At 37.3% G+C, this 13,050-nt stretch overlaps 1 protein-coding gene across 3 annotated transcripts in view; it reads right to left on the bottom strand.

The window, feature by feature from the left end:
* Positions 1-968: 968 nt before the first annotated feature.
* LOC109324124 (adhesion G protein-coupled receptor A1-like) overlaps positions 969-13,050 on the bottom strand; it is a 552,135-nt gene continuing 540,053 nt past the window's right edge. For all 3 annotated transcript variants that reach the window (XM_019556021.1, XM_019556022.1, XM_019556023.1), the window contains 2 exons: positions 9,890-9,985; positions 969-4,740 (listed from right to left, as the gene is read on the bottom strand). In XM_019556021.1, the coding sequence (XP_019411566.1) occupies positions 3,519-4,740; positions 9,890-9,985 (1,318 nt within the window). In that variant the 3' untranslated portion in view covers positions 969-3,518. The remainder of the gene's footprint in view (positions 4,741-9,889; positions 9,986-13,050) is intronic.

Genomic DNA, 13,050 nt, shown 5'->3' with positions numbered 1-13,050 from the left:
AATTTATGTGAGGCCAAGAAGGAATTCCTTGTGTAAATCTATACATATTAAGTCTTCCACAGGTCTCAATATTGGAGCACACAACACAGTAAAACTGAAAATTGTGTGTACACCTGGAGAGAAGAATGGTAAAATACTGGAGTGTTATACAATCGATCCCTGCTAATTCACTCAGTTGTGCATCAGTTGTCAACCCTCCAAACCATTACCATGTGGATAATTTCCCATCCCCTTCCCTCTTTTCAAAACAGAATGTGTTACTTGGATTACAGCATTTTTGCTGTTATACAGAAAACAGGAATCACTATAATGGATCAGGTTCTTCTAGTCCGGTGTGTAGTCCTCGACAGTTAGGGATAAGACTGCACCATCATTCTAATCCCCTGTTTTCAGTTGCCTCTACATTCTCAGAAAATTACCTTTTGGGCTGAAATTTCTCACGCTTGGTCTCAGGCCAGAAGTGAACTGTAAATATCTGTTCAGCCATTTCTGTGTTATCCACACAAGACTAAACCTAATATTAGCATGCCAGTGGGTTTCATGTGAACGTACATGGGGGAATTTTGCCTAGCATAATATATTTGGTATCTTCTAGTTATTTCATCGAGTTTATTTTTATAACAAAAGAAATCCAATAAAATAATTACGGACTATAAATGACAAAAGGCATTGGAATGATCTCATTTATCTTAAAAAAGTCAAATCCTAAAGAACTCAAAAGCACAAAAAGAATTTTGGCCAAATCTGATGTTACAAAACATTTTTCAATTTATTTAATATCATGTTCTCCTACTCTGTAGTTATATTGTATATTTTCTGAAAAAATAATATGCAAACAGATTATTGCATAACACATCTTTTCCAAATTAGCCCAGAAATATTTACTAAATTAATATTTCAACACAATAAGAAAACTGTTTTAATACTGAAGGTTAAATTTCCAGAAGGTTTTATCATGTAAGATATTCTGTGGAAAGAAGCACCTATTTACCTTTTTGTAAGCTATTATGAAGATCATACACAAGTCTCTCAGACAAAACATAGGTGATAGAAACGCAAGCTGAATAAAGAACCTCCTTCAAGTGTGTTTTTGCAAAGTGAGTATTTCATTTGGCCATGTGTGGGGGATATTTTTGCATAATGGTCTATAGACCCTCTAAGTTCCACCATTACAGAATACATATAGTGCTGAGTTACAGAGAAGTGGCATTTCACATTATGTCTATGCTTATTTACGGCTCACTGTCTATGTGGAATGAGGATAAAATAATACTAAAATGAAAATAATTATTAAACAGAAAGTTTTGCATTATTCAAACAATGAAAAATACTGTATTTTAGTTTTGAGATACTTCAAGCATATACAGCATATACATAATAAAGCTTAGCCTTTTTTTGCATCAGCTAAAGAAGCAGTCATGAAAAGGTTGTATATTGGTTTAAAACTCCACAACCACCTAGTGCATTCTTCTTGTTCACCTTTTAAAGACACATGTAATGTGAAATGGATACATTACACTGCTGTAGTTTACAATATATATTTTAAATTTACAAAAATACAGAAAAACAAGATTTCTTCCACTCAGATACTGAGCATTAACCCTTTGAGTACTAATTTCCACCTGCAACACTGCAGAACACATTCATTTGACTTACATATTTTTATAACATTCTAACAATTATAATTGTCATCTTTATGTACACTATTAGGAAATATATTCCTACACATAAAAAAAAGAATAGGGACTTAAAACTGCTGCTAACAGACACATGATATGAATGAAGCATGTAACGATTTCTGCAAAATATACACAGAAAACTGTAAATTGATGCTCCATTGAGGGGCTGTCATTGTTCTTCTATTCTCCACAGCAATGTATCAGCTACCTAAGCCTGTGTTAAGATGCATCAGTAAGTAAACAAGCTCATATGGCCTTACAGAATTGTGCTTCTTTTTATTCATGGAACTGCTGCTTTCCTTTCACTGCAGACATTTTTCTTCTCGCGTTATGCTTGTATTCACATTTTGTGAGCCATTCTGATCTGTACCCTTCCTTGTTTAAGAGCAGTTTCATTTCACATTAGGATAATTATGATTCAGATCGTCCTGTGAGTTGATTCTTTGTGTCCAGATGTTCATGGAAATATTTAAAAAAACCCTTTTGCCTCGTTAACAGAGAATGTTACTGACCCGGGAATGCCCTACAGTTCAGCAGAATTAATGAACATAAGGAACTACTTTTGAAGGTTAAATTTGCATTAAAGGATAACAACAATCTGAAATTTGCTAGGGGGAAAAAGGTTTTTTCATAATAGGATGTAAAATTAAACCAGTGTCTAGGAAGCTGTATTTCTTGAAAATGATTGTACTTTCACTTTCTTGGCAACTCTGGACTGCATTGATCATATGATTAAATACAGAGTATAGTATATACAGGCTCTCTGAACTAGAATAATCTATTTTTAAGAAAATGACTGTAGTCCTCAAAGAGTTAATGATAAAACCTCTCTACCTAAACAGATGTTTGAAGGTTACTGTGAAACAGCTTACGGATTTGCTCAAAAGGCATACTTTACAAAGAAGTGTAAAACTTGTTGAGACAATTGCTATTACACTGCACAGTGTCACATACAATGAGTAGTGCATGCTCTGTAAAGACATTAGAGTGGACCCTTATCAAAGCTATCATATAACCTTATACAAAGGATTGTGCCACTTAAACTAGTGCAGTAGTGATTTTTTGTAAATTCATAATGCTCTAGATTAATACCAACAGGGTTTTTCACAGCCTTTTACAATACTTTTTTTTTTACACATGTAACACTAGAAAACAGCAAATGGTATATCCTGACATGTCATGCAAAATACAACCGATACAGCACCATAGATGTAACAGAGACATTATCTAGCACTTCCCTCCAACAAGAAAAGGGACATAACAGAGACTGTACATTACATGATTTTACAGGCCATATGCTACAGAAGAACTTTAGAGGCAGTATCACTTTGTAGATCTAAAAAGCTGCATTAGTAATTTTACAAAATCCTGCTTTTCATTACTATTGTTGTCACTTCTGATTAAAATCCATGGCACAGTAATTATACTTTGCTACAAAAATAAATAAGTAAAAGTTTAAGATGCTGATATGTTTATAAAAAGTGTTTGAAGTTATTGGAATTAAAAGCCAAAAGAATGAATAAAAATGATGCCTTTCTAAAGAAATATAGTTCTTTGTAACAAAAGGATATTGCCTCTCATAGTCAGTTTCTCTTAGCTCCATTTTCTAATATTCTCCCAGAACAATTTTTCAACATTCTTTTAAAAATAACTTCACTTTTAAAACACTGCCACTACAGCAAGTTTTTAGTCTCTTCTCAATAAGAAAACAGAAACCATGGTGGAAAAACACATACAATTTGCTGATGTGCTACACAAATACATTGTCTTATTCAATTTAGAATAAAAACAAAGCTTACGATGACTAGAGTGAAAAAAGACAAATGAGTGGCCCATGAACTACACAGTAGTTTCATTTTTCCAAGGGCCCGTTTTGATATTTCCTGTACTATCTGAACTGTATATCATGGCTTCATGCACATTTCCCTTGAGAATTCCATTGTGATTAGTTGTATTAAATGGCAATGATTGTGTCCGTGGGTGCATCTCAAAATGAGCTGCGTGGTGCACAGTGTCACTTTCTGGCATTTTAGCACAACTGTATATAACAGTACTTGCGTCACTACTTTCAGGTTGGTTGATGGTAGGGTATTGGTCACTTTTTGCACAGCAGGCCCGTCTGTGCCCTGACTGACTATCATGCGTACTGTGTGGACTGTCTGTATGTGAACTGTGGATGCTGCCATCAATACTTGAAGGAATGTGATAGGCATATTCTCTCTCTCCTGCAGACCTGTGTCGACTGAAGTAACGTGGCTTAGTTCTGCTTTTCAGACATCTATGAATATGCACATTAGGTCTGAAAGTTCCTTCGTTGTGTACATGAATATGAGCTTCATCATCAAGAAGTTGATCACAGTGCACTTTTGCGCAACAGGGTGTAACTGGTGAAAGGCAGTTAACATGGTTTTGAACAGCTTGTAGATTAGTAAGTTTGCAGTGACTAGCAGCTGGATGATTAAAAACAGCTGATTTGTTAGGACATGGTGACTCCTGAAGGCAAGATGTATGAACCTGGGTGTCCCCATTGACATTAACCTTTGGGCGGACATTAACTTGTACAGAGTATGTGTTTCTTCTAGATGGGCAACAGGACCACCAGCAATGCCATACATCATCTCTCTTTGCACAGTGATGGATGAGAATGAAAAGCCCCAAAGTCACACAGAAGGCTCCATAGAGACAGCTAAATATCATATCCAAGAAATGTTTTTGAGACACAGCAAGTGCTCCAAAGGTCCAAGTGGCAGTAAACAGGAACAAAGTGAATGCTGCAGCTCGCAGCTGAGCCTTAAATGAGTGCTCATTTTCCAATAAGGAAGAAGAAATCATGGAGCATGATGCCTGGGCAACTGAACCTGTGTCCGTAATATGACTATGGCCCACTTCAGTACTTGCCAGTCTTTGCTGGTCTTCTGTCCTTTCCTTTAATTCATACTTGCGTTCTGGATGGCGCTTCAGCTGCACATAAGTGCAGAGAAAGTACACACAGGTGACTAACACAATGAATGCTACTGGCCCATAAAATGCACCGAGGCTTGGTTCCCATGCCATCCAACAACTGTGAACAACAAGAAGTCAAAGTTAAATACATTTTAAGACTCAAATTTGACATAATGGACAATGTATTGGTTTTGGATTGGCAGTATGATATCACCTTGGTGCAGGCAGATGTCTCCTTTCTGTCAAGGAAATGATGAAATGCTAGCCATGGGAGGAAAAGAATATGATCATGCTGCCTTTAGATCATGCTAAGGAATACTGCGGTCAAACAAGACATACAGCATGTGCTGACCTTGGAAATGTAAGGTATGTAACTACCTTAGGGTGTTGTTGTATGCGAAAGGGTAATACCTCTGTCTAGTGCAGCTACACAGTATACAGAGAAATCATCTGCTTAAGATTTACTATTCTGAAACAACACTTCCAGTGCCATCAAACAAAAATCCCTAACGAGACATTTTTGGATATGCATTTACTAATATTTTTAGAAATAAACTAATACATTTAAACTCAATATAGTAAGAAGCCCAAGTGACCTTGTATTTATATCCTACTGAAAAGGCAACTGGGCACTAAAACCTTTAGGGTCTTTAGATATCCCAGGCTGACTAAACACCATAGAGTATTACTTTACAGGTACTGCTGGTTCATATTATTAAAATGTGCATGTTAAAATGTCTCCCCACACAGTATTTCCATTTGTTGGAGTAGGGGATAGGATGGACGTTCAATTTAGATAAGAAAGCAACCACAAAATAAACAGGGGCCATGTCTACATGAGACACTACTGCACAATGGTTACTGTGTATTTATTTAATAATTATTTATGCAAGTACTAAATAAAAGCACAGTAACCTGAGTTACTGTGCTGCAGCACTGACGAATGCCTTTCTTGTGACACTACTGCACAGTAGCCCAATACTACTGAATAGTAGCAGTGCATCACAGTTTTTGCCACACAATGCTACTGTTCAGTAGTATCAGGCTACTGTGCAGCCAGCACCTCATGTAGACACACCCATGGAGTAGCAGATAAAGATTCCCAGCATTATACAGGCCTTTTTCCCACTTTGTACCACTCACTGGACCCCAAAGGTGCAAAGGTATCTAAGCGCAGCTTTTAGCTTCCTCCAGTTTCTGGAGTTGTTTTTGTTGTGAATTTGAGAAGGCTTAGACAACTTAGGAACCCTTCGTGGCTGCTATATGTTTTTTGAGCAGTGCAAAATTGCTGCAATCTGGGTTGATATCCACATTGTGCCTCTACAATGGCCTACACTGAAGATAACAAAGCCGTATCTGCTTTTAGAAAATTGTTTATTTACTCTGGGGCAAAATCCTGTAGATTGTCTGCTTGGCAGTATAGACTGTGTAAGCCTCAGCTGGCTACATAAATTGGCTGCAAGCTGACAAGAACTCTCCTGGGGGTGAATGGCTCAGGGAACAATACTGAAAGGAGACTGTGTGGATCTGCAGAGCTCTTCAGAGAAAGGATCATTTTTCTTACAGAGCAACCTGGTACAGATCCCTTGACCCTCTTTTTTCTTCTTGCTGGGTACACAAGACTGCAGGAATTAATTTAAAGCTAAGGCTACAATCATTCAGGTCATGGGAAGAGAAAGGTAATGGGGTCAATGCTCCTTTTCTATTTAGTTTTAAACAAAACATCACCATTTCCTGGATGCCATAGAAGGCTGGAGTCTTGTCTGGACATCCACATGATTACCATAGAGGAAAACTTTTAAGCCCTTCTAGTACATCTCCTCCAGAAATCCTTGACTGATTTCAGTTTCTGAAACATTACAGTTCTCTGCAGCCTGCACTGTCCCAATCAGAGTCTCTTTCTAAGCCCACTGAGGTTTAAGCGCGGGAGGAGTCCATCCTTCTCCTGGAATTTGGAGGAAGCTGCTGCCTTCCCCATGTTATTCTCCAGAATTCAATCTCTCTGTGTGTTATGCAGGATGGGAGGCATCTCAATCTACATCATACCAATTTCATAAAAAGAGAAAATGTTATGTATGCCCAGTATTTGGTCCATGGGGACTATGAAGAGGGACAATACTTGATTTTCAACATGTTTTTATGGAAAACTAACAACAAATATAGGTTAATTTAAAAACCCATAGTTTTGTTACAGGGAAAGGGAAAAACATTCCTAATATCAGATACGTTCCTTCTAAAAATGGTTCTCACCCTTTTTTTGAAAAAAAGACTCCTCTTTGGCTTGGATTCTGCTACCATTTCGTAACGTGGCAATGTCATCCTCCAAGGTGAAGCCCTCTGCCTTAACAAGATTTAGGTCAGTTGAGTTCTGTTTAGTGTGAGTTGCAATGCAACCACATTTAACTTTTTACCCTGAGCTCTGATCTTTAACAAACTCACAATTTATTAATTATCTCAGAAGCACCTCCAGGAATATATATATTGTTCTTGTGAGAAGTATGTTGAAAAACATCATCTAGGTAAATAAGGTAATACTAGTTTTTATTTTATGAGTGTGATTGGTGGGTATGCTTTAAATAAAATATGAATGGTACGTCTTGGATGCAAAATGAAAACTGGAAGGTTCCCCAGTGGAACATTCTCTCAGGATGCAGTTATTTCAAGTGGAATCTCATCATGGATTACTTAAAAATCAGTTCTTTGGTTCCATAAAAAATATGTTAAAGTTGCTACATCTACATTTTTATGTATTAACATTATTAAAAATGGAGAAGGCACACAACCCACTGTGATGTTCAATTTGCAGCTTTCTTTTCTCTCTAACCCTCTCTCACCTGTGTCCTGTTTTCTGTACAGATTGTGATACCAGTATTGATTAGCTGTGATTAAAGTGATTAAAGAAGTACAACCTCTTAATTGTGCCAAAATGAAAAATGTCTTACAGATTTATGAAGATAAATAATCAAGTCTTTTAATACACTGTTGATTGTAAGTGATTGTCTAATTGGACATGTTTGAATAAATACGTTTTGAGTATATGACAGGGATGGTCTGAGTGGGTCCCAGGCTGAGAAGATAAAGTTGCTAAGGGTCTTGACTAATTTACTGTCAAAATTCAGTTCTCTGTGAAAGCTGTTATAAAAGGCCAAATGTTATTATATATTCCACTTTGTTTTCAGATTCCTCTTTTCCAGCTCATATCACAGTTGCTTTTGGAGGTATGAGGCAGCATACTTAAAGCACCGTAGAATTAACTGAACCTGACGCCCTGCAGAGCAGCAGTTGCACTGTATTGACATAATATATTGATAAATGCATTAGGACACTGATCAGGGACACACACCTCAGAGCAATCAATTCCATTTGGCAATCTGAGTCACTTCGTGTTCTGTTTTTATGGGGGAGCCTACTAGGATCCTTTTGCACTCTGTTTCCCAGGAAGCAACAGTTAATAATGCACATAAGGCACCTGAAACACGAATCTGTGATAGCCGTACAACCTATCTGGTTAGATTGGACACTAGTATGCATCTTGAAAACTTTGCTGAAAACCCAACATTTTTTATTTTTAAGGAAGCAATATAAAGAGGGACTAAAAGCATCATCAGTATCTCTCTACAAAGCTATTTATTAGGTATTTGTAATTCCTGTAATTGCACTAAGCAAAATGCCTGAGGAAAGGGCATCAGATCTCTGCAAATGACGTGTGGTCTGTTCAACGAGGTATGGTGCATCTGCCTCTTTTATGAACTGGTAAAAGTGCACCAGTAGGCTTTTGCATTACTGTGTTTGCAGTTGTTTGCACCACTAGCAATGAGAGTCATACAGTGAACACTTATGCTGTCCATCACACATGTGCAAGGACATCATATATTTAGTCTTCTCTTTCCACTCCAAACAGACTTCAGAACCAGTCACTATCTGATCTTACTATTTTAAACTGGAAATTTTATGGAAAATGAAAGCAGATATAGCAATTATCTGTTTTTCTTGTTTCTGATGGGCTGATACAGTGAGCGCCAGCTGGCGCAGCATGTGGTGGTATACCTACTGATGCAGGTGGGTCACCAGGATTACATAACTCTATTGCTCCAGAGTCTGCATTGACTTCCAATAGCTTTCCGGGCATAAATTAAGGTGCTGGTTTTGAACAAAGAATCCTTAAATGATCTGAGCCCTATCTGCCTAAGGGGATGCCTGTTTCCTTATCTCACATTGTGATCTCTGACGTCAGCTGAGAGCAACCTTCAAGTACCAACAATAAGCCAAATGTACTTGGCAAAGCTCATAGGAAGTCATTCTTGGCAGGTGATCCTCATCTCTAGAACACCTTTCCTTTTGAGGCCCAACAGAGCCTAAGCCTGGCCATCCTTCAGAAGTATCGTAAGACCTTCCTATTTGACCAGGTGTTTAGTCAACAAAGCTAGGCTAAGAGATTGCTTAGAGGGTCTCTGTTTTATGTGGCTATTCTGGTTCCCTTTTTAAGTTTCTTTTTTTTTTGTTCTTCTGTTCATTTTCCTGTTTTATGAGTTACTGTGTTCTCTTAGGCTAGGTACAGACATTCAAAAAGCCCGAGGAAGAATCTAAGTTATGCAGCATAGTTTAGATTGGTAATGAACAGAACACAAATTCACCATTCTGTGGGAGTGGGGGGGACAAATCTTAAACCAGGTTCTGCCATTTTTAAACCAGTCTATGTGTGTCGAACTTCTGTTCTGATACAGGTATAGACTGGTTTTGTGCCCTGAACTTCTGTTCTGTGATGGGTTTAGACTGGTTTCTGATCACTTCTACCAGTAAAAATGTAAAGTCTGTACCTGGCCTTATTGTGAACTACACTGACACTTTGTTGGGTAGGGCAGTATATAAATCAAACAAGTAAAGAAGCAATATATATGTAATATACATAAAGTTGTGTGTGTGTGCGTGTAACTTTCGACAAAAGTACATGATTACCCTGAGTGAAGAAACAATACATCTAATTCCTTTCATGTTTATACAATTTTAAATTAAATATAACTCCATTGATATCAGTGGAGTCAGAATTGTACAAACTGGGCAGTGAGTGAAAAGTATTGAACCCAAAAATGAAAACACTGAACTTCCACAGACATTATTTCCTAAACGTTACCATGGTCCTTGGAATTATGGAATTCCATCTTACACTCTCTCTCTCTAACCTTTATGATTTAATAAAATTTATCAGCATCAGATAGACATAAAAATAGTTCAACAAAATATTTTATATTACAATAGCATATACTTACTATGGGGCATTGCCTTCATTTCCATAGTTATTGATGTTTGTGGCCGCTGTAATCCCGCAAATAATAAAAGGAACACCCCCACTAATCAGGTAAAATCTGTTAAGAGATAACAATTAATATTTTAATTTGCATGGCTTGCCATTGGTAGCATTGTTTTTGAACAGTTTTTCTTCCTTGAAGTAGTCATAACAAGAAAATAATGTACAATATAGCCTAAGAACATTAAATACAATTTCTCTAAGAAGAGAAAAGCAAGGAAATAAAATGTCACCATAAGCAATGTACCTTATAAAGCACCAGGGAAACAAGAATAGTGAGGATTCATGTTTAAATGGATGCATTTTAGAATCTTTACTAATAGTTTTAACAAATATAATTATAATGATAGCAAAACTAAAAAAATAAAACCTCAACTAATGTAAAAGTTATTTATACATAAAATTTGAAAAACACTATAAATGGTTTACATCCAACCTAAAATTTTCTCAGTAGCTATTGTGAGAGATTCTAGGTCACAGAAATGGCTTCCTATGTCTTCCTTGACAACTGTGAAACCACGTTCAGTCAGGAGAAATGAGAAGAAACTGTCTTTTGGTAACAGCATTCCTTCCAAGCTGGGATGCCAAACCGTGATACTTCGGATCATAAAGTCTCCCTTCATCTACTGCTCCTAATCTGACAAAACTATTGGGAGAGTAGTTTCACTAACAGGTTAAGGCCTGAGTCTTGCAAATGCATCCATGCATATAAATCCTGTGAGCCCTAGAGCAGGGTCTAACAAAAGTCTAGAACAAGATCAAATTTAATCTTTCTTTGGTGATTTGTATTAAAAGACCAGAGGCAAATCATTTCATACCCATTTAACTGGTTAAACACCACTTAACTACTTGGAACCAAATTCATCCCAATAAGCGGAATTAATGATAATACTGTTCCAATTAAGCAGCAGTGATTACCATATACTATCATTAGGTTAAATCAGATTCCTAGGAGACACCCCTTTGAACGAGTCATCCAGCTTTATTATGTCCACATTCAGCAGAATGAACTGTAATAATGTTTTACATTTCTATAGCACCTCCTATCCCAAAACAAAGCACAAATTATTCACATAATACAGCACTAGAATTCTGTGATCTCTGAGACAGAGATGAGCATCACAGCCCACTGGTACAAAAGAAGCTAAAGTTCAGCTAACAGGGAAAAATTTTGTTCAGTGCCACAGGAAGAAAATTTTTAATTGCATAGACTTTGTTTTGCTCTTTAAAACCCATTCAGAAAACTTCTAGTTTTCAGAACACTGTCTGAAAATGCAATAAATGTCAGTGAACTCACTTTGTTTACGATTAGCATGAAGGTCTGATTTGAACCTGTGGGTTCAGCAAGGTTACATATTTCAAATCACCAACCCATGCCCCCCTACAGCACCTGAACCTCCATTGTTGCCATGTACACATCCTTTCTCATTGCTTTTTCCCACTTCTTTTTTCTCTGCAAAAAACAACAATTTGTTCTTCCATTGCCTCTTAAGTGTGGAAGGCAGTAACACTAAATGATAGGAAAAGAGATTTGATCTTCCTCAGGCAGAGGAAGATCCTTCTCCAAACTGAAGGGAAATCTCTTACTTATGCAACACATTGGGCGCATCTCAACATGCATTAACATGGTCAGTTAATGCACATTAAATCAAGTACCTCCATTATGAGGTCCTAGGAAAATGGGGCATCTATACATGAGTATGAAGGCTGGAATTTGAGTGCATCAGAGCAAACTCAATTAATTGAGTATGCTGGATCATGGCAATTACCATGCTCCAGCAGCCTCCTGCATCTTGTATATTAGTGTCCACTCACTTAAAAATGGTGACAGGGGTGCTTTACCTAAAGCTTGTTGAATGAGTTTTGGTTCAAGCACCCCTGTCACCATTTTTAAGTGAGGGGACACTGATACACAAGATGCAGCAGCACTTAAATTAGAGTGGCTCTTGGAGCCTCTCTAATTGAAGTGCTGCCATCCCCGAACATGTGTAAAAGTGTGAAGTATTAGCCTATCTTAATGCATATTAACTAAAGAGCATGGCTTTTAGTGATGCTTTAATGCACATTAAAATAGGTTAATGTGCATTAAAGTGCATGTGTAGATGTGCCCAATTATTATGCAAAATTATTTTCTGAGATCAGAAACTGACTTCTGTATTTTTCAAAGTACAGTGCAAATGGCAAGTAATCTTACAGGCTTTGTGAGTAGTAGTTTTACAGACCATTGAAACAAGATAGTGCAGTTAAGTTAATTTCTCCAACATTACATAGCAGGCTAGTTAAAACCAAGACTAGAACCTACATTTACTTAACCTCCAGGACTGATGTCAGAGAGAAAACTCCCACGCTGAAGTCTACATAACAGCATTGCCTTTATGATCTAAGCTGTAAATAGAGCAAAGAAATCTAACAGGAAAACATCCTTTATACACAGGAGGAATTTCAGCTTTCAGAACTTCAAAATGACTAAGTCTATTTCCCTCAAACTTGGCATTTTCCTTAGAGCTCAGCCAACTCTAAAGAACAAGCTGAATCTGGACAAGATCTAGTCAGTCATTGGAAGTGAATGATTGTGCCTTTTTTTTATTTGAGCACTGGGACAAGAGTAATATGAAGACATACAAACATGCTCCTTGCAAACACAAACTGAATGAAGTTTTCTGAAACAAAATCTTTGGGTAGAGACTAAACATCAAAAAGTTTATCCTAATTTCAGTTCAAGTTATAAGGCAGAAAAACAGACGTGGATGTCTGAATAAGAAACCCAATTTTGGCTGTAAGTAGCGTGCATATAGCATAGAGCGCAGGTCAAGAACATTTTGGGAGTGGCAAGCCGAATTAATATAGCTTGGTCTAAAAGATGTGCCATCTCTTGTGACTCAGCTACCACTGGTGAATTGTTGCTGACATCCCAGTTTATCAGGCCATATAAGAAAAAAAATCAGTTGGTGAATTGGATCTGGATGACAGGGTGAAAAGCAACCTGTTTAAATTTGCTGATGATACCAAAATTTGGGGTGAGGTGAGCACACTAGTAGGGAGGGAAAGACTGCAGCAAGACCTGGATAGGTTACAGGGGTGGGCTAACAAAAACAGGATGCGTTTCAATACTGACAAGTGCAG

The sequence above is a fragment of the Crocodylus porosus genome, unplaced genomic scaffold, assembly GCF_001723895.1.
Source record: "Crocodylus porosus isolate Cpor-Errol unplaced genomic scaffold, CroPor_comp1, whole genome shotgun sequence".
Taxonomy (NCBI): Eukaryota; Metazoa; Chordata; order Crocodylia; family Crocodylidae; genus Crocodylus; species Crocodylus porosus.
This window is presented reverse-complemented; position numbering and strand designations above follow the sequence as displayed.